A 21,890-nucleotide genomic window follows, 5' to 3' on the forward strand; every position below is an offset into this window, starting at 1 on the left:
TTATATCAGTGTCAGTCTCCCAAATGAAGAAAGATGCAGTCATACAACCTTATCTTGATTGAGTACCTGGGCCTTAATTTTATACTTCACCACGCACTGATGGAATAAAGCTTCCAGATTTTGTTGTGGACGAGATTTCTTTCATGCTTCAGTAGCTTGAAATGAAGTTGTGAATTATTTCAAGTTAGAATTAGAGAAAAACAGTGAGATCAGCAAATTTGAAATAAAGTTCAGACCTTTCCATATTGTTCTCTTGTTTTTATCTTGCTTTGTAGACTAGGAAGGAAATTGTAAGAGTAATAATTAAAACAACAACCTGATTCAAATAACTGGTCAGGTGAGGAAGAGTAGTTTAGCAATAGAGATCACGTCAGAAAGTGTCTGTACTAAAGCAACAATGTGAACCAAGGGCGTAGGCTTGTGTTGTAAAGTGGCTTTTTTTTTGCGGTACGTGGGCCTCTCACTGCTGTGGTCTCTCCCGTTGCGGAGCACAGGCTCCGGACGCGCAGGCTCAGCGGCCATGGCTCACGGGCCCAGCCGCTCCGCGGCATGTGGGATCTTCCCGGACCGGGGCACGAACCCATGTCCCCTGCATCGGCAGATGGACCCTCAACCACTGTGCCACCAGGGAAGCCCTGTAAAGTGGCTTTGAGTGAGAGGCACTGGAGGGACAGAATTTTAAAAAACTCATCCTAAAGCAGTAGGACTTCTTCAATGTCGAATAAGTGCAGCAGCCTCCAATAATCAATTTTCCATAATCACTCATAGGTTGTATTAAGTTTTAGGAGAAAAAAATAATAAGTACTCTTTTCATTTTGTGCTGTGTAAGAATAATCACTGTGGCAGATAAGTAGCAGTTGACTTTAGAGCAGTGCTGTCCAGGAGAACTTTCTGTGATTGTGAAAATGTTGTGTATCTGCACTGTCCAGTGCAGGAGCCACTAGCCACATGGGACTGTGATTACTTGAAGTGTGGCTAGTGTGACTGAGGAACTGAATTTTAAATACTACTTCATTCTAATTCATTTAACTTTTAATTTAACTAGCTGCGTGTGGTCTCCTGTTTTGGACAATGAAGTGCTAGAAATTTCCCCAGCCCCTTGGTAACTTCAGCAAACTTTAGCTTTAGGACTTTAATGACATTTTAAAAAAATTAATTTATTAATTTATTTTTGGCTGCGTTGGGTCTTCGTTGCTGCACGCGGGCTTTTCTCTAGTTGCGGTGAGCAGCAGGGGCTACTCTTCGTTGCGGTGTACGGGCTTCTTCTTGCAGTGGCTTCTCTTGTTGTGGAACACGGGCTCTAGGCACGCGGGCTTCAGTAGTTGTGGCATTTGGGCTCAGTAGTTGTGCCTCATGGGCTCTAGAGCACAGGCTCAGTAGTTGTGGCGCACGGGCTTAGTTGCTTCGCAGCATGTGGGATCTTCCCGGACCAGGACTCGAACCCATGTTCCCTGCATTGGCAGGTGGATTCTTTTTTTTTTTTTTTTTTTTGCGGTACGTGGGCCTCTCACTGTTATGGCCTCTCCCGTTGCGGAGCACAGGCTCCAGATGTGCAGGCTCAGCGGCCATGGCTCATGGGCCCAGCCGCTCCGTGGCATGTGGGATCTTCCCGGACCAGGGCACGAACCCGCATCCCCTGCATCGGCAGGCGGACTCTCAACCACTGCGCCACCAGGGAAGCCCGGCAGGTGGATTCTTAACCACTGCGCCACCAGGGAAGTCCCTAATGACATTTTTGAAGGACTCTCACTGAAATAAATATTTAGAATTACAGTTAAAAAAACTTGGGTCTTTCCTTAACTGTTAAAGTTCAAGTTACAAATACTGAAGTAATTTTATAAATTGCATTAAAGCTTATTTCTTTTTATTTCCTGATTTAAAAATTAATACATGCTTTCAAAAACAAAAACTTGTAGAGATTATATATAAAGTATAAAGGGAAGTCTCTTGTGTTATGAACCTCAGCCATAATTGCTGTTAATAGTTGAATCTGTTCCCCATTTTTTCTATGCATATAGCAACAGATGGATAATAATTTTTATTTTGGTAAAAATTATAACATGCTATAAATGTAGAGACCTTAGCCATTTTAAGATACTGGAGTCATTCCAAAACTTATCCAGAAAAGGTTAGACAGGTTGTTAAGATTCCATTTTGACTTAAAAAGCACAAATATTTAAGTGTGAAAAATAAGTGTGTCTAATCATTAAAAGTAAGAATTTAGTGGAACTGATTTAACTGAAAAACAAGAGGATAAACTGGCTTATTGGTCTTGTAGGGGAGTCAAGTATATAGAAAAATCAAATTTATTGCTTACAGTAAATTGGGTTGTGATGTGAAATCACGACTGCAGGTGCATTGGCGTGGTATATGCTGTAATTAGTTATTTTCTTTTGCCTCTCCTAAATTAGAGAAACTAGAGAAGAAAATGATCTAGTAGGTTTTAATTTGTCCTCTAGATAAGGATCTGGTCTAGTCTGTTTTGAAGTCTCAGGCAATGGGATGTAAGAAGATGCTTTTAAAATGTTGTTGTCATTGTAGTTGGGCAATTGGTTTTTTTAAAGTTTCACATCAGTGCCTTTAATTGTTTTCTTCCTCTGTATCCCTTATTGTAGTCTTTAGGCCCATGCCATGTAAATTCTGGTCCTCTCAGATATAATATTCTAATATTTTAGAATATTTCTAACCTCATCATATTTGCTTTTTAGTAATTGTTTGCTCAACTTTTTCTGGAAATCAGCCTGAGCACCTTTGAAGTGCCCTTTTCAGTTTTCTATGTTAAAAAATGAAAATGTCTTATTAGTCTTATTCTCTACTGAGCCACCTTCTTAATGGAAAATAATAGATTTAGCATATTATACTAAATTTTTACAGAAATAAAACATAAACATGAATTTTAAGCTTCCATCCCCTCCATCCCTTTTCCTTTTATTTTCTCACCATATTTTGCCTCTTGCAGAAATAATTATAATTTCTACTTTCCTTTAATTTTGTCCCAGTTTACCATTGAATCCTCCTTTGTCAGTATTTCTATAGCACATTATTTGAATGCCTGCTAGGATACTTCCCTTCACTGGGCGTCTGAGTCTTTTGGATTCTCAAAGTATCCTATTTGAAAATATAAATAATGTCATTAGAAAATATCATATCTCAGCTTCTTACAGTTTTTGGTTATTACTTATGTCAATTTTTTACTTAGACAAACAATTTTTAGGCTTTCTGTTAATTAATTCATTCATAATTTACTTCTTTTCTTAGAAATTTCCATCTTGTTTCTCTACAACAAAATGGGTATGATAATTTCATTCTTATTAAGAAATAGATAGGTTGTTCTTTAGAAAGTTTCAAGTGCTTTAATGGGAAGTATTAAAGAAATAATTCCATTTGTTTGTCCTGACTTCTGCAGTTGCTTGGAAGGAACAAGCTTTGTGGTCTTGAAAGTACATAGCACATTTTGCTGTTATTAGAGTTAATACTTCAATATTTTATATTCAGAAGTCTGTCCTTTCCTCTTTAATAAATAGTCTGTTAAAATGCCAGTTTTGTTCATTGTTCCTATCTTCTGCACCTTTCCTTAGTTTCTGTTTTGGACCGAGCACTGCCAGTTCTGGAACCTAGAAGTTTAATCTCTGCTTAAACAGAGGTTGTATAATCCCTAAGTGATTTTTTTTCTTTGCAGACAGTGGTGTTAAGGCTTTGTGGCTTTTCCCCCTATTTTCGTTTACATATGTGTCAAGACAGCCCAGACCAAAGAAGACCAAATTATACCAAGGCGTGGAAATTTGATATTCATACATACAATACAGATATAGATAAAACTTTTACTTTAACCTTATATTTTCATACAGTTAGGGTAGGATTGTATATACTGTAGTAGACTCTCTTCTGCTCTTTTACTATAGTGAATCACTAAAAATTCTGCCACAGTATTTTTAAAAATTGAGGTAAAATTTACATGACAGAAAGCTCCACTCTTTTTGTTCTTAATTTTTTATTGTTATTTGAATTTCTGTGTGATATATTGTTCTTTTTTTAAATGGCAGAATATACACAATGTAAAATTTACCATTTAGACCATTTTAAAGTGTTGAATTCAGTGGCATTTAGCATATTTACAGTGTTGTGCAACCTTCACCACTGTCTAGTTCCAGAACATTTTTTTTTTTTTTTTGTGGTACGTGGGCCTCTCACTGTTGCGGCCTCTTCCGTTGCGGAGCAGTCTCCGGATGCACAGGCTCAGCGGCCATGGCTCACGGGCCCAGCCGCTCCGCGGCATGTGGGATCCTCCTGGACCGGGGCACGAACCTGCGTCCCCTGCATCGGCAGGTGGACTCTCAACCACTGCGCCACCAGGGAAGCCCTAGTTCCAGAACATTTTATCACCCAAAAAGGAAACCCCATACCCATTAAGCAATCACTCCCCATTCCTCACTACTCCCCAGCTCTTGGCTACCACTAATCTGCTTTCTGACTCTCTGAATTTGCCTGTTTAGGTATTTACTATACGTGGAAACATACAATACGTGGCCTTTGTGTCTGGCATCTTTAACTTAGCATAATGTTTTCAGGATTGATCCATGTTTTTGCATGTATCAATACTTCACTCCTTTTTTTGGCTGAGTAATATTTCAGTGTATGGAAATACCACATTTTATTTATTTGTTTATTGGTTAATGGACATTTGCCTTTTGTGAACAGAGCTGCTATGAACATTTGTACAGGTTTTTTAAATTAATTAATTAATTAATTTATTTTTAGCTGCATTGTGTCTTCGTTGCTGTGCACAGGCTTTCCCTAGTTGCAGCGAGCGGGGGCTACTCTTCATTGAGGTGTGTGGGCTTCTCATTGCAGTGGCTTCTCTTGTTGCAGAGCACGGTCTCTAGGCGCATGGGTTTCAGTAGTTGTGGCACGCAGGCTCAGTAGTTGTGGTTCAAGGGCTCTGGAGCACAGGCTTATTAGTTGTGGCGCACAGGCTTAGTTGCTCTGTGGCATGTGGGATCTTCCTGAACCAGGGCTCGAACCCGTGTCCCCTGCATTGGCAGACGGATTCTTAACTGCTGTGCCACCAGGGAAGTCCCTGTACAGGTTTTTTCTTTGAACACCCGTTTTTACTTCCTTTGAGTTTCTATCTAGGAGTGAATTCCTGGGTCACATGGTATTTTTCTGTGTACTTTTTCAAAGAACTGCCAAACTTTTCCATAGCAGCTGTACCATTTTCATTTTACATTCATACCAGCCAGGTATGAGGGATTGCTTGTAGCTTTTGAACTCACTTCTCTACTTCATCAGATGGTCTTAAGGTTATTCTGTTTTTAAACCTCATTCTGCTTAGACTGAATTCATTAACAGCTTTCTTACCCTTGGTACTGTCCCCTGTTTAGAATTATGTACACGTTCATGACAATTTTATTCTCCAGAGATGACAGTTTCAAGAGGTCACCTATTTTACAACCATTTGATGGTCCTTGAGCATTTTAATATTTGCCTTTTTTTTTTTTTTTTTGCTTACAGTAATCACTGGCCAGAATCGAAGTGGTGTAATTTCAGCCCGAACTCGGATTGATGTTCTTTTGCTCACTTTTAGAAGAAAACAGCCCTTCACTCACTTCCTTGCCTTTTTCCTCAATGAAGCTGAGGTTCAGGAGCGATTTCTGAAGTTCCAGGAGGAAGTACTGGAGAAGTGCTCCATGGTAAGCAGCAAACAACAAAACAAAAAGTTAAAGAAAAAATATAAAGAAGAGTACAAAAATGACTCATAATTCAAACAGTAGAAAGATACAAGTCTCTTCTCCCACTGAAAAAGGGAACCATTTCTAATGGTTTCTTTTAATTCTGAACTGCAAAAAATATATAGACATATCAGCACATAAGTTTCTATGTTACAGAAATATCCTTTAAAGGATGTTGAAGACCCAAAAGGATCATCCTAATATCCACACTATTCTGCACTTTGTGGGTGTATTTTTATGCATTTTAACACATGTATAGGTTTCTGTAGCCACCGACCACAATCAGGACACAGAATAGCTCTACTCCCGCCCAAAACTTCCTCATGTTGTCTCTTACAGTCACCTCTTCCTCACCCCATACGTTGGCAATCACTGATCTCTTCTTGGTTACTATAGCGTTGTCTTCTGAGAATGTCATATAAGTGGAATCATACAGTATGTAACCTTTTGAGATTGGTTTTGGCTTTCAGGTTCATCTGAGTTGTGGTATGTTTCACTAGTTTGTCCTCATTCATTTGTTTCCAGTTTTTGGCAGTTATGAATACAACTACTATAAACATCTGTGTACAGGGTTTTATGTGAACATAGTTTTCATTTCTTTAAAGTAAATATCCAGGAGTGGGATTGCTGGGATATATGGTAGGTATATGTTTAACTTCACAAGAAACTACCAAACTTTCTCAGAGTGCCTGTACTATGCATTCCCATCAACAGCATAAGAGAGTTCCAATTGTTCTGCATCCTTGCCAGCATTTGGTGGTGTTGGCATTTTCATTTTAGCCATTCTAATAAGTGTGTAGTGATATGTTACTGTGGGTTTTTTTTTTTTTTTTGGCTGCGTTGGGTCTTCGTTGCTGCGTGCAGGCTTCCTCTAGTTGCAGCGAGCGGGGGCTACTCTTCGTTGCAGTGTGCAGGCTTCTCATTGTGGTGGCTTCTCCTGTTGCAGAGCACAGGCTCTAGGCGTGCGGGCTTCAGTAGTTGCAGCACTTGGGCTCACTAGTTGAGGCTCGTGGGCTCTAGAGCGCAGGCTCGGTAGTTGTGGTGCACGGGCTTAGTTGCTCCATGGCATGTGGGATCTTCTCAGACCAGGGATCAAACCCGTGTCCCTTGCATTGGCAGGTGGATTCTTAACCACTGCACCACCAGGGAAGTCCCTCTTATTGTGGTTTTAATTTGGATTTCTCTAATGGCTAATGATGTTGAACATCTTTTTTAATGTGCCTTTTTGCCATTCTTTTTTTTTTTTTTTTTTTTTGCGGTACACGGGCCTCTGACTGTTGTGGCCTCTCCCGTTGCGGAGCACAGGCTCTGGACGCACAGGCCCAGCGGCCATCGCTCACGGGCCCAGCCGCTCCGCGGCATGTGGGATCCTCCCGGACCGGGGCACGAACCCGCGTCCCCTGCATCGGCAGGCGGACTCTCAGCCACTGCACCACCAGGGAAGCCCTTTTTGCCATTCTTATATCTGCTTTGGTGAGGTATTCTTATCTTTTACACAACTTAAAACTGTTTTCTTACTGTTGAGTTTTGAGAGTTCTTTTATATATATTCTGGATACAAGTCCTTTCAAGGATATGTGATTTCAAAATATTTTTCCCAGTCTGTAGCTTATCTCTTCATTCTCTTATCAGTGACTTTTACAGAGCAAAAGTTTTAAATTTTGATGAAGTCCGATTTATTAATTTTTCTTTTATGGATTGAACTTTTGATGTCATGTATAAGAACTTTTTGCCTAACCCCAAGTCACAAATGTTTTCCCTTAGAATTTTCATGGTTTTGCTTTTTTATATTTAGATCTGTGACCTAGTTAATTTTTGTATAAGTTGTAAAGTTTAGGCCGGGGTTCATTTTTGTGGATGTCCATGCTGTGCTTTCTTTTTATTTATTTAAAATTTACTTATTTATTTTTATTTTTGGCTGCATTGGGTCTTCGTTGCTGCGTGCAGGCTTTCTCTAGTTGCTGCGAGCGGGGCTAGTCTTCGTTGCGGTGCGCAGGCTTCTCTTGTTGTGGAGCACGGGCTCTAGGCTCCAGGGCTTCAGTAGTTGTGGCACGCAGGCTCAGTAGTTGTGGCTTGCAGGCTCTAGAGCACAGGCTCAGTAGTTGTGGCTTGCAGGCTCTAGAGCACAGGCTCAGTAGTTGTGGGACACAGGCTTAGTTGCTCTGCAGCACGTGGGATATTCCTGGGCCAGGGCTCAAACCTATGTTCCCTGCAATGGCAGGCAGATTTTTAACCACTGTGCCACCAGGGAAGCCCCATGCTATGTTTTCTTAATCTTGTAATAAAGAGAGGAATAAAAGCATGTGGAATAAAATGGAAGTGTGGTTAGTATTTTTTTTTTTCTTTTTTGGTTCTTGAGACAGATGGACATAATCTGATTCTTGGTTCCCCAATCTGTGTAGACTTGAGCAAGTGAACCTCTCCAAATTTTTACAGCCTGCTTTGGAGAGTTGCAGGAAGGATTAAATGAGATAACATATAATACTCAGCATGGTGCTTGATACAGAATAAGCATTTAATAAATGGTGACTGCTACTCCTGATATTTTTATGGCTGGTTAGGTTAAAATTGTTAGTATTACTTGGAGTATTCAGAGTAGGTGAGCGCTCTATTTGATAGCTGTGGGCAAGGTCAGTGAAAATGTTTTTGGTGAAAATTTTTACAAGATACTTTCTTCCTTCTCTTTTTCCGTTCTCTTGTCTGTCCTGTCCACATTGCTCAAGCTGGGTCTTAGGTGTTAGAATATAGTGAGATATAGGTATGCAGATATAGAAGTATTAGAATCCAAGTACTTTTATGGGACAGGGGGTGACAGTTGGTTAACTTAATTATTTAAGAAGGAGGCTATGATGGTGAGAAGATTCAGACTGGGCAAATGTGAGTAGACAGTATAGAATTGTATAATCTATTTTTAGATGACTTTGGCATTTATGTGCTTGAACAAAGGTACATTTATAAGTTCAATACTCAAATACTATATATATGTGTATGCATACATATATATGATTAGTAAACCATCAGAATATTACTAATAGTCATTAGTAAACCATCAGTATCTTTTTTCCTCTTAACATTTCATAGCAAGATGATTTCATTCTCAGTGGGAGTGGAGGGTCGGGTAGGAGAAGATCAAGAACACTAAAGTTGTAAAGACGCAGATGTAGAGAATGGACTTGAGGACACGGGGAGGGGGAAGGGTAAGCTGGGACGAAGTGAGAGAGTGGCATGGACATATATACACTACCAAATGTAAAATAGATAGCTAGTGGGAAGCAGCCACATAGCACAGGAAGATCAGCTCAGTGCTTTGTGACCGCCTAGAGGGGTGTGCTAGGGAGGGTGGGAGGGAGACGCAAGAGGGAGGGGACATGAGGATATATGTATACATATAACTGATTCACTTTGTTATACAGTAGCAACTAACACAACAATGTAAAGCAATTATACTCCAATAAAGGTGTTAAAAAAAAAAGCGGATGTTTCAGTATGGCCTGGTAAATTTTGTGGGGGTGGTGCTGGTAAGTTTTGGAGTTGTTTTGCCTTGTAAATACCACTTACTGAAGCTCAGTGATTATTTATGTTTTGGAGTATACCTGATATTTGCTAAGCAGATTATAATAAATTAGCCTTTTTCTTTCTGTGTGTGTGTGTATGTGTGAACAGTTTCTCACTTTTCTTTTGGATCCTGACAAGGGCTGACAGGGAACAAATATTGGAATGATTACTTTAACTCAGCTGGAATGAGATTGGCCACTATGAATGTCATGCTGGCCTTAATCAGTCCACAGTACTTCCTTCCTGCTTTCAGGGAGACTCCAAACTGACATTGTCTTCTTCCTGATTTTATTTTATTTTATTTTTTTAAATTTTTTTAATTTTTTAACATCTTTATTGGAGTATAATTGCTTTACAATGGTGTGTTAGTTTCTGCTTTATAACAAAGTGAATCAGTTATACATATGTTCCCATATCTCTTCCCTCTTGCATCTCCCTCCCTCCCACCCTCCCTAGCGCACCCCTCTAGGTGGTCACAAAGCACTGAGCTGATCTCCCTGTGCTATGTGGCTGCTTCCCACTAGCTGTCTATTTTACGTTTGGTAGTGTATATATGTCCATGCCACTCTCTCACTTTGTCACAGCTTACCCTTCCCCCTCCCCATATCCTCAAGTCCGTTCTCTAGTAGGTCTGTGTCTTTATTCCCATCTTACCCCTAGGTTCTTCATCACCTATTTTTTTTTTTCATAGGTTCCATATATATGTGTTAGCATACGGTATTTGTTTTTCTCTTTCTGACTTACTTCACTCTGTATGACAGACTCTAGGTCCATCCACCTCACTACAAATATCTCAATTTTGTTTCTTTTTATGGCTGAGTAATATTCCATTGTATATATGTGCCACATCTTCTTTATCCATTCATCTGATGATGGACACTTAGGTTGCTTCCATGTCCTGGCTATTGTAAATAGAGCTGCAATGAGCATTTTGATACATGACTCTTTTTGAATTATGGTTTTCTCAGGGTATGCCTTCCTGCTTTTAAATCAAGTCCTGCTAACAGCAGGGAGGTAAGCACAGCATAAAAGAGTTAATAAGGGACTATTATCTACTTATTATATGGAAGAAAATTTTTACTGAATTTCATTCTGATGTTAGAACGACAGTTAGATGACTGTAAAACCATGTAGGCATTTTCCACTGGTCTGCTTTTTTTTTTTTTTTAATACAAATTTATTTATTTATTATTTATTTTTGGCTGCATTGGACCTTTGTTGCTGTATGCGGGCTTTCTCTAGTTGCGGTGAGCGGGGGCTACTCTTTGTTGTGGTGCATGGGTTTCTCATTGTGGTGCTTCTCTTGTTGTGGAGCATGGGGTCTAGGCACATGGGCTTCAGTAGTGTAGCACGCAGGCTCAGTAGTTGTGGTTAGCAGGCTGTAGAGCGTAGGCTCAGTAGCTGTGGCGCATGGGCTTAGTTGCTCCAGGGCATTTGGGATCTTCCCGGGCGAGGGCTCGAACCCATGTCCTCTGCACTGGCAGGCGGATTCTCAACCACTGTGCCACCAGGGAAGTCCCTGGTACTCTGCTTTTATTTTTCCAACTTAGGAGAGTTCCTTTGTAGAAACTTTGAAGAATGTATGCCTGTTCACTGAGATGGCAGTTGTTTCCTGAAAGACTGTGTGGCCCTCAGTCTTGTTTTGACTTCTCTGACACTCGTTTGACATCTCTGATGAGAGTTTCTTCATCTCTAAAATAGGAATGATCTCAACATTCTCTTACTTATAAGAAAAAGATGACATCTCTTGGTATAAAGTTGGCTCATACATTTTTGAATTTACATATGTATGTATTATATACTTTTTTTTTTTTTTTTTGCGGTATGCGGGCCTCTCACCGCTATGGCCTCTCCCGCTGCGGAGCACAGGCTCCGGATGCGCAGGCCCAGCGGCCATGGCCCACGGGCCCAGCCGCTCCGCGGCACGTGGGATCCTCCCGGACCGGGGCACGAACCCGCGTCCCCCGCATCGGCAGGCGGACTCCCAACCACTGCGCCACCAGGGAAGCCCTACATTTATTAAAATTAAGTTAAACACAGTGTTTTGTAACTACCTTTTTGATTTTTGTTTGTTTGTTTGTTTTGGCCACGCCATGCCGCTTGTGAGATCTCAGTTCCCTGACCAGGAACTGAACCTGGGCCCCAGGAGTGAGAGCCTGGAATCCTAACCACTAAGCCACCAGGAACCTCCCTACTTTTTCGATTTAGCAACATGTTTCAGGTCAATATAAGTAAATCTAATTGCTGCTTCTAATTGCTATGAAGTATCCTAGTCTATGAATGTACCCTAACTTATTTAATTAATACCCTATTGATGGACCATTGAAAGAAATTATTTCTATTAAATAATGCTATAAAAAACATTTTTGTAAATGCATCTTTGTGTTCTTGGCTGATGGTTTCTTTGAGGTACATTTTGGGATAAATTCTTAGAACTGGAATACATGGGTTAAGGGAATGTAAACTTAAAATTTTTTGATAGTTTTTTCCATTTTATTTTTAAAATCTGCCTTTTTGAGTTACAACTTACAAACAATATAATGCACCCATTTTAAGAGTATGCTTTGATGAATTTTGACAGACATATACAGCAGTGCAACAACCATCAAAAACAAGATGTAGAACTTTTCCATCACCCCAAAAAGTTCCCTTACACTACCTCTTTGCAGCCACTTCCGCTTCCTGCCATCTCATCTCCTACTAGTGAGTCCAGGCAGCCACTTATCTGCTGTCTGTTACTATTGGATTTCCCTTTGTTAGAATTTCATATAAGTGGAATTATGCAGTATATAGTCTTTTTTTTTTTTTTTAATTCTTTGGTCGCACTGTGCAGCATGTAGGATCTTAGTTCCCCAACCAGGGATCGAACCCACGCGCCCTGCATTGGAAGCACAGAGTCTTAACCACTGGACCACCAGGGAAGTCCCCAGTATATAGTGTTTTGTGTGGCTTTTTTTTTTGGTTCAGCATAACATTTTTGAGCGTCTTTCATGTTGGTGTGTGTTACAGTAGTTCATTTCTTTTTATTGCTAAGTATATTCCTTTGCATGAATGTACCAAAATTTGTTTATCCATTCAACTATTTGGGTGGTTTCTAGTCTTTGGCTCTTATAAATGAAGCTATTTTAATAATTTGTACAAAAATCTTTGTGTTAAATATATGTTTTTATTCCTCTTGGGCAAGTACTTAGGAGTATAATTGTTGGATCAAGTGCAGATATATGTTTAGTTTTATAGAAAACTTAGAACTATTCCCAGAGTGGTGGTGGTGCCTCTTCCTACCACAAATGATATATGGGAGTTTAGGTTGTTCCACATTCTTGCCAACATTTGGTGGTGCCTTTTTAATTTTGTTTAATTGAAGTATAGTTGATTTACAGTGTTCTGTTAGTGTCTCTTGTACAGCAAAGTGATTCATTTATACATACATACACATATTCTTTTTCATATTCTTTTCCATTATGGTTTATTACAGGATATTGAATATAGTTCCCTGTGCTATACAATAGGACCTTTTTGTTTATGTATTTTGTATATAGTAGTTTGTATATGCTAATCCCGAACTCCTAATTTATTTCTCCCCAATCACCTTTTCCCTTTGGTAATCATAAATTTGTTTTCTGTGTCTGTGAGTTTGTTTGTTTTATAAATAAGTTCATTTGTATCACATTTTAGATTCAATATGTAAGTGATATCATATGATATTTGTCTTTCTCTTTCTGACTTACTTCACTTAGTATGGCTAGGACCTCCAATATAGTGTTGAATAGAAGTGGTGAGAAGGGACATTCTTTGCTTGTTCTTGATCATCATAGGGGGAAAGTATTCAATCTTTTATCATTAAGTTTAATGTAAGCTGTAGGTTTTTTACAGATGCCCTTTATCTGGTTGAGGAAATTCCATTCTGTTCCTAGTTTGCTGAGAATTTTAAAAAATCGCAACTGGGTATTAAACTTTGTTAATCTTTTTTGAATATTTATGAGATTTATATATTTTCCTTCCACCTTTTGCTTGTCTGTAAAGCTTTTGATTTCTCCATCGAATCTGAATGAGATCCTTGCTGGGTAGAGTAATCTTGGTTGTAGGTTCTTCCCTTTCATCACTGTAAGTATATCATGCCACTCCCTTCTGGCTTGTAGAGTTTCTGCTGAGAAATCAGCTGTTAACCTTATGGGAGTTCCCTTGTATGTTATTTGTCGTTTTTCCCTTGCTGCTTTCAATAATTTTTCTTTGTCTTTAATTTTTTCCAATTTGATTACTATGTGTCTCAGTGTGTTTCTTCTTGGGTTTATCCTGTATGGGACTCTCTGTGTTTCCTGGACTTGGGTGGCTGTTTCCTTTCCCACGTTAGGGAAGTTTTCCACTATAATCTCTTCACATATTTCCTCTGGTCCTTTCTCTTTCTCTTCTCCTTCTGGGACCCCTATAATGTGAATGTTGTTGCATTTAATGTTGTCCCAGAGGTCTCTTAGGCTGTCTTCATTTCTTTTCATTCTTTTTTCTTTCTTCTGTTCCACAGCAGTGAATTCCACCATTCTGTCTTCCAGGTCACTTATCCGTTCTTCTGCCTCAGTTATTCTGCTATTGATTCCTTCTAGTATAGTTTTCATTTCAGTTATTGTATTGTTCATCTCTGTTTGTTTGTTCTTTAATTCTTCTAGGTCTTTGTTAAACATTTCTTGCATCTTCTCGATCTTTGCCTCCATTCTTTTTCAGAGGTCCTGGATCATCTTCACTATCATTATTCTGAATTCTTTTTCTGGAAGCTTGCCTATCTCCACTTCATTTAGTTGTTTTTCTGGGGTTTTATCTTGTTCCTTCATCTGGTACATAGCCCTCTGCCTTTTCATCTTGTCTGTCTTTTTGTGAATGTGGTTTTTGTTCCACAGCCTGCAGGATTGTAGTTCTTCTTGCTTCTGCTGTCTGCCCTCTATTGATGGATTTTTTACCTGCTTATGGGTCACATTTTTCTCCTTCTTGTGTATCTGTTAATTTTTTATTGGGTGGTGAACATTGTGAATTTACTCTGTTGAGAGCAAATTTTGTTTTTTCTCTTTAGAGAGTCTGAAACTTGGTTCTGGAATATAGCTACCTGTGGATCAGCATAATCATTCCAAAGCTTGTATTTAAGCCTTTGAAGGGCAGATCTGGAGTATTCCTTTCTCTAGGGCTAGTTTAGCTTCACTCCTAAGGTGTGTCCCTCCTGGAATCTCTATTCAGTGCTCTATGTATTCAAGAGTGGTGTCTCCACTCTGGCTGGTGGGAACTTGAATGTTACCATGCTGGTTGAGCTTTGGGTATTGTTGGGCTTACAGCTCCCCAGTAGTTGTTTTTCATCTGGTCTTGTGGATTTCACCCTGTGCACGTGCAGATTGTCCTTCAGCCAAAGTCTCAAAGAGAGTTTTATGCCGATTTCTGGAGTCTTTTTTTTTTTTGGCTTCCTCCTCTTCAGTGCTTGGTCCTACAAATTTTACTTGCCTTTGCATTCCCAAATTCCAGAATTGAATTGAATTGTCCCCTCAGTTCATTGGGATCATTGGGCTCTGTCTGGGTTCCCCACTCTGTGCCCCTATGTGGAAATTGTCTCCATTCAGAGAGCCAAGATGGGGCTCAGTCTGTCTAGCACCATCTGTTATCCAGTGTCTGAAAACATTTGTTTTATGTGTTTTACCTAGTTTTCTAGTTATTGATGGCAGGAGGCAAGTCCTGTAGGAGTTAATTCTTCATGGGCAAAAGGAGACAAACGTTTTAAAATTAGGATATAATTCATATAACATAGGTGCACAGTTCGGTGGGTTTTAGTATATGCACTACATTATGCAACCATTGCCACCATCTAATTCTAGAATGTTTCCGTCACCCTGTAAAAGACAGCTCAGACTCATTAAGCTGTCACTTCCCATTGCCCCCTTTTCCCAGCCCCTGTCAACCACTAATCTACTTTCTGTCTCTGTGGATTTGCCTATTCTGAATATTCCATATAAATGGAATCATACAATATGTGGCCTTTTGTCTCTGGGCATCTTTCACTTACAATGTTTTTAAGGTTTATCCATGTTTTATCATGTAACGCAGCTTCATTTTCTTTTTATGGCCAAGTAATATTCCGTTGTATGGCTCTACCACATTTTGCTTATGCATTCGTCACTTGATGAATGTTTGTGTAGTTTCTACTTTTGGGCTTTTATGAATAATGCTGCTATCCATACATGTTTTCTTATAATAATTTGTAATATTGTAAACAAGGCTGAGTTTACCATTATTTTTATTTACTTAATTGACCTTGATCTGATAAAAAATAGCTGTTGTGTTGTGCTAGACAGTGTTCTGAGTGCCTCGTATGCTTATTTTGTTTAATCTTCAGTCCATCCCTATGAGGTAGATACTGATTTTCCATTTTACTGATTAAGAAAGTGAAGTTTAGAGAGGATAATTTTCCCAAGGTACCACAGGGTAACACAGCTAGTGGGTGCCACCATGCTAAGTCAGATAGATGATACAAAGTTGTGTAGGACCTAGTAATGGCTGTAATTTATACAATCCAATAGAACAAATGGCTGAAATTAGTCCTGGGAGTCACTCTGGGAAATTATTTGAACAGAAAAAAAAAAAAAAAAAGACTGTTTAGGGACTTCCCTGGTGGTCCAGTGGTTAAGACTCGGCGCTGCCAGTGCAGGGAGCACAGGTTCAATGCCTGGTCGAGGAACTAGGATCCCACATGCTGCATGGCATGGCCAAAAATACCCCCCAAAAAACAACCCTACCAAAAAATAACTGTTCAAATTGAAGATCTTTTGATGGTTGCTTGTCTGTTAACCACTTGTACCAATCTTTCAGCAGGTATTTTCCTTGGGACTAGCCTTGAGTAGAATTGGGTAGTAATTTGTACAGTATTTGAGTATTCAAAAAAGAGCAGCAGAGCCTTCTCAGTTGTGCTTGGGTTTTTCAACTCCAAATCATATTCTGTTCCCTAGTAGTTAAAAGATATCATGTGGATATGATATTATTTAAGAAGGACTTCCGTTCATTAGGGATATCCATCTTCACTCCTGTATTAGGACTGAAGGAGGTGAGATTGTTTATCTTTTAAGAATTCATTAATATTATTAATTTTTTTTCTTTCTTTGAGAAGGTAAATTTATCCTCCTTTGCAGCTTATGTCAAATAAAAGAAGTCCTTTTGGGATCTCTGAGGTGAAAAGTAATATTGGAAAAGGAATTTATTAGATTACATTTGTACCCTACTCTATTAGTTTTCTATTGCTGTGTAATAAATTACCACAATCTTAGCAGCTTAAAACAACACCCATTTATCATCTCACAGTATTGTAGTAGTTCTGTAGATTAGAAGACCTGGTGGCCTCGAGGGGGTTCTCTGCTTTGGGTCTCACAAGGCCAAAATCGAGGTATTGGCCAGACCAGTCTCTTATCTGGAGGCCCTGGAGGAGAATCCACTTCCAAGTTCATTCACATCGTTGGCAGAATTCAGTTCCTTGTGGCTGTAGGTCTGAAGTCCCTGTTTCCTTGACATGTGGCCCTTCTCACTTCTGTCAAATCCTGCTTGTGCTTTGTGTCTCTGACTTCACCACCAGCCAGAGAAAACTCTGCTTTTTAAAGAGCTCATGTGTATAGGTCAGGCTTACTGGGATAATCTGCCTGTATTAAGGTCAGCTGTGCCGTATAACTTAGCATAATCGCAGCCGTGATATCACATTCACAGGTTCCACCCACAGTCAAAGGAGAGGGGATTATATGAGGTTAAGGGTCTTTGAGGGTCATTCTTAGAATTCTGCCTACTGTAGCTATTAATGTTCATTTTAAAACATTGTTGTGAGGGTCACATTTTTGATACAGCTGACTTTTCTACTCCCAGCTCTCATCCTATCCTTCCCTCACCCTTCCTTGAACTCTTTTCTTCCTTTAAAATAGTGGGCCCCTTTTCTCTCTTTATTTGGTAGCATGCTTGTCCTTGACCTCATCCTTGACTCTCTAAGGAAACCCTGGATTTACCTTTTAGAATAACATTTCCTGAAATCACTTTTCTTTGTGCTGATCAATTGTATAAGAAATGTTTGACTACAGACATCATCGTCATCATCCTTGTGCTTCAGCTCCCTAAGCCTGAGTATTTAATGTAGAATTTAGCTGCTCACAGACACCAGCGAGGTGTTTTTCATCTATGTGATCTGCAGATGAACTGCACCTTATTTTTTCACTCTTTCCTCTCTTGCATTAAGATTCAAAGATGTCTCACTGTCTGCAAGTTCAAGAAGTGTGTTAAAACCCTGTATATCTCTCAATCTATCTATAGCTAGTAATGCTAATATAATTCCATTTATCTCACAGCAGGGTCCAGTAGAAAATCACATCAGTAATGAAAAATAGTCATTCAAAACTGTTTGGTGGAGCATTCTGAAGGCTTGTAGATCTGTCTGAAGCCACAGGGGATTTCTCAGGCTGCCTGGAGAACCTGAACAGGTTATAGAACAAAAACTACATCATTCTGCTCATACTGTTGTGTGAAGGCTGACACTGGGCAGAAATGGCTAATGGATTTGGGGTCCATCCCCTCTCCCCAAGTTGGGATTATTTTCTGCCATTTAGTATTATTCACTGAAGAAGAAAATTTATATATAAAAGCTTTAGTGGATAATTTAGGATTTTTCATGTGTAAGGGGAGTTGTAGGATTTGTAATTATCTTGTGAACTAATTTAGAATGAAGACGGATACAGGCATACCTTGGAGATATTGCGCATTTGGTTCCAGACCACTGCAATAAAGTGAATATTGCAATAAAGTGAGACATATGAATTTTTTGGTTTCCCAGTGCATATGAAAGTTATGTTTACACTTTACTGTAGTCTATTAAGTGTGCAATAGTACTGTGTCTAAAAAGTGTATATACCTTAATTAAAAATAATGCTGTTGGAAAAATGGCAGCAATAGACTTGCTCCACTCAGAGTTGCCACAAAACTTCAATTTGTAAAAAACATAATATCTGCGAAGCACAGTAAAGCGAAGCACAATTAAACAAGGTGTGCCTGTAGTTGTCTTTGGCTGTAATAAAAGTTGTGAACTCCTGAGTTCTAATGTTAGGTGAGAAAGTAAGAAAAGGAGATGTTACAAGATTCATATAGTGTACCATTTGGATGGAGATGATTGTTGTGAATAAGTGTTTATCTTTTATTCATTCATTCACTATTTTTTAAATGTCTACCATTGTCCAGGCTATATATTTTGTGCTAACAATGGACTCTACCCTATGGATCCCATACTCTACTGGAGGGAAATAGTGTTCTTATAGAAATAGTTACAGTACTGTGAGTTAAGTGCTATTAGAGGGAGTGCAGTGGGTGCACAGAGGAGAGATTCTCCAGTGGTTGGAAAAGGCTTATTAAGGGAGGTGACACTTGAATTGAGTCTTGAAAGAAGAACAAGAGTTCTGGCAAAGGGGGATGAGCATTCTGGGTAGAGGAACTGGCACTTGCAAGGTATGGAGGTGTTCTAGTCTGCTCTGTTCAGGTAAGAGTTAGGAGTTTGTTAAGTCTGCAACCTGGAAAGTGAGTAGGTTAGGGAAGAGGTAGGAGTCAAGAGTGGAAAGGTGAATGGTATCCAGGTTGTGAAAGGTCATGTGTGGATTAAGGATTTTGAATGTATCTTATAGTCAGGAACCGGCAAAGATTTTAAGTAGGGACTAATGTGATTAACTTAGCATTGTAGAAAAATGCCTCTGAAGGCAGTGTGGAGGATGGATTGAGAGTTAAGGAGTGGGGTACGAGAGGCAGCTACCAGTTAGAGACTATTGATACCGTCTATTAAAAAAAAGACTAAGGGCTTCCCTGGTGGTGCAGTGGTTAAGAATCCGCCTGCCAATGCAGGGGACATGGGTTCGATCCCTGGTCTGGGAAGATCCCACATGCCGTGGAGCAACTAAGCCCGTGTGCCACAACTAATGAGCCTGCGCTTCTAGAGCCCGCGAGCCACAACTACTGAGACCACATGCTGCAACTACTGAAGCCCGTGCTCCTAGAGCCCATGCTCTGCAGCAAGAGAAGCCACCTCAGTGAGAAGCCCGTGCACTGCAACAAAGAGTAGCCCCCGCCCGCCACAACTAGAGAAAGCCCGTGCACAGCAACAAAGACCCAATGCAGCCAAAAATAAATAAAAATAAAATAAATTAAAAGAAAAGACAAAGGCCTGTGGCATATTCAGGAGGGGATATGTTCCAGAGATATTTTAGAGGTCTCTCTAAAGTGGGGATAATAATGGTACCTACCTTTAGTGTTGATATGAAGAGTAAATGAGTTAATAAATTTAAGGTGTTTAGAGCAGAGCAAGGTGCATAGTTAGTATTGTGTTTGCTCTTGTTGTAATAATAGCACGGATTACCGTATAGGAGATGAGGGTAAGTGTAGCATCAAGAAGGAGCTGAGGGTCTGACTTGAATAGAAGGTGTACCATTAACTCATCACTAATGTTTAAGTGATCATTGTCTGCCTTTGGGAATAAATGTAGGTTGGTAGATGGATTGCCAGCTAGTGCTTACAAGTAACTTATAGAGGAATAGTTAAGTTTTTAGAAAAGTATGTTTAACTATTCATTGTGCTTATCAACATAAGAGAGATGTATCCTTTAGTTAAGGGGAGATGCTTTTTGCTCCTTTTCAGGTAGGTAAGGATATTTAGACCATGCGTGAGAACATTCATTTTTTCTGGTCACTGTAAAAGCTGATCCTTGAATATTTGTCCTTTGTTTTTAAGAACCTCTCCACTTTCCTGTAATTATGTCTGGATAGAATTTATAAGATAGAAGAGTCAAAACCCTGTTTTCTGAAGCTTATTCAGCGTAACAATTATTTGATTAATAACCTACAGAGACGCTCAAATCAAAGTCAGCATTTGTGAACAGTCTTAAAGAATAGAAATGACTCAGCAGAGCCTAATTAGCTCTTGAGGGTGCTTTAAAAGGAAGAGTAAAGATGGCATTTGTTTAGAGTGTGGCGTATTCATATAAAAAGCAAGAAGGGGGAAAGCCTGTATTTATTCCATACTACTATGTGCCAGAGGCTTCAGAACAACCCTGAGAAGGAAATGTGTGTTTTAGAGATGATGAAATTGAGTTTCAGAGCAGTGAGTAACTCACCCCAAGTAATACTATGGATAGGTAGCAGAAATAGAATTTGAAACCAGGCCTATCTGGTTGCAAAGCCAAATGCTCTTTTCACCAGTCTGATATGAATAACTTTTCTATGTGAATGAGGTATATATCACCCACCCAGGAGTGATTGTCTGGGATTTGGCCATAAGAAAGAAAGAAAATATAATGAGCGTAGGGGAAGGCTTCCGTACTTATTTCCTCTTTTTCCTTGCATAGGATATCAGGAAGTGAATTGGTAGACCCCTCACAAATACCTGTTTCGTACTTATTTATAGGTTTTGTGAGAGCATGTAAAAAATCTATAGGACCTTTGAGTTAGAGGTAAACTGGGCCATCTCCCTCATCTTACAGAGAAGGAAACCAAGGTCTAAAGAAGTGAGATGGTTTGCCTTGATCATAGCTGGTTTATAGCAGAGTTGGAATTAGAACCCTAAACTCTATTCCAGGTTAGAAGCCTTTTGTACCTAAATCCCAAACCTTTGTTATGCCTGGAATTCCTGGAAGATGATATATGTGAATATAATTTGAGGATTACTTTTTTTGTTTCTGGCTCTCAGCACGTACTGTCAAGGCCAAGTGCTGTAAATTATATATGTTCTGGGTGCTACACATTTGGATCAGATTCATAGGCATTCTTTTCTTAACTCTCATGTAATGGAGCATGACCTTTGGGATCTGAGTCTGAAGAGAGGCTTCACTTCTGCCAGCTGATAGCTCTGGCAGATGTACCTATGTTATATCCCAACTGTGTGGACAGAATGGTTTGAGTTCTTACTGGGGCTTTAAGGGAAAAAAAGTGGGTTAATCCATACTTCTCTCTACTGGCCTTTTCCCCAAGCATGACATTTTTAGATTTCACTATTCCTTGTTAATTGTTCATTCTGAGAGCACTGCCAGCAGTTCTGCCCCCGTGGACCCTGAGAGCTGGATTAAAAGTGAAATCAGTGAAGGCACTGTGATCATGTGGTGACTGCTGATAAATCATGGAGCCGCAGTTTGAATGAGAGGGTTAAGGTCTTGCACCTAGGACTGCTGAGTTAGAACTCGACTTTGAACTCTGAACTGGGGCTTAGGCCTGCACATAAGCTTTCTGTGGAGGTAGCTTTTGCATGCATTTTTTCCTTAGATGAGGTCTTATTTAACAAATAAAGAAATTTAGGCTCATAGATGTGACTTAGCCATAAAGAACCCAACCCCCCAATCTAGATAGAACCACCCTAGGAAATTCCTGTTACTTCACCCTTTGCTTCTGCTTGCTGGGTGGAAGGTCACCACTGTTAGAATTTTCAGGCGCCAGCCTGGGTGGCCAACCTAACGAAGTAAAATAGTTCCGGCTCCGAGTAATGGTGAACTTGGAGCTGGGCCCAGTGTAATTAAACCCCTGGAGAAAAGAATTTGTTGTTGGCCTGTATTCATTTCAGTGAAGAAGCTTGCGGGTAGAAATATGAT

General features: G+C 39.7%; 1 protein-coding gene across 2 annotated transcripts in view; it reads left to right on the forward strand.

Annotated features, from left to right (window-relative positions):
- The window catches only part of ASCC1 (activating signal cointegrator 1 complex subunit 1), an 86,654-nt gene that overhangs the window by 7,949 nt on the left and 56,815 nt on the right, over positions 1 to 21,890 (forward strand). For both annotated transcript variants that reach the window (XM_081224239.1, XM_081224238.1), the window contains exon 5: positions 5,512 to 5,690. In XM_081224239.1, the coding sequence (XP_081080365.1) occupies positions 5,512 to 5,690 (179 nt within the window). The remainder of the gene's footprint in view (positions 1 to 5,511; positions 5,691 to 21,890) is intronic.

This window comes from Mesoplodon bidens (genome assembly GCF_964165515.1).
Source record: "Mesoplodon bidens genome assembly, chromosome: 1".
In the NCBI taxonomy this organism is placed as follows: domain Eukaryota; kingdom Metazoa; phylum Chordata; class Mammalia; order Artiodactyla; family Ziphiidae; genus Mesoplodon; species Mesoplodon bidens.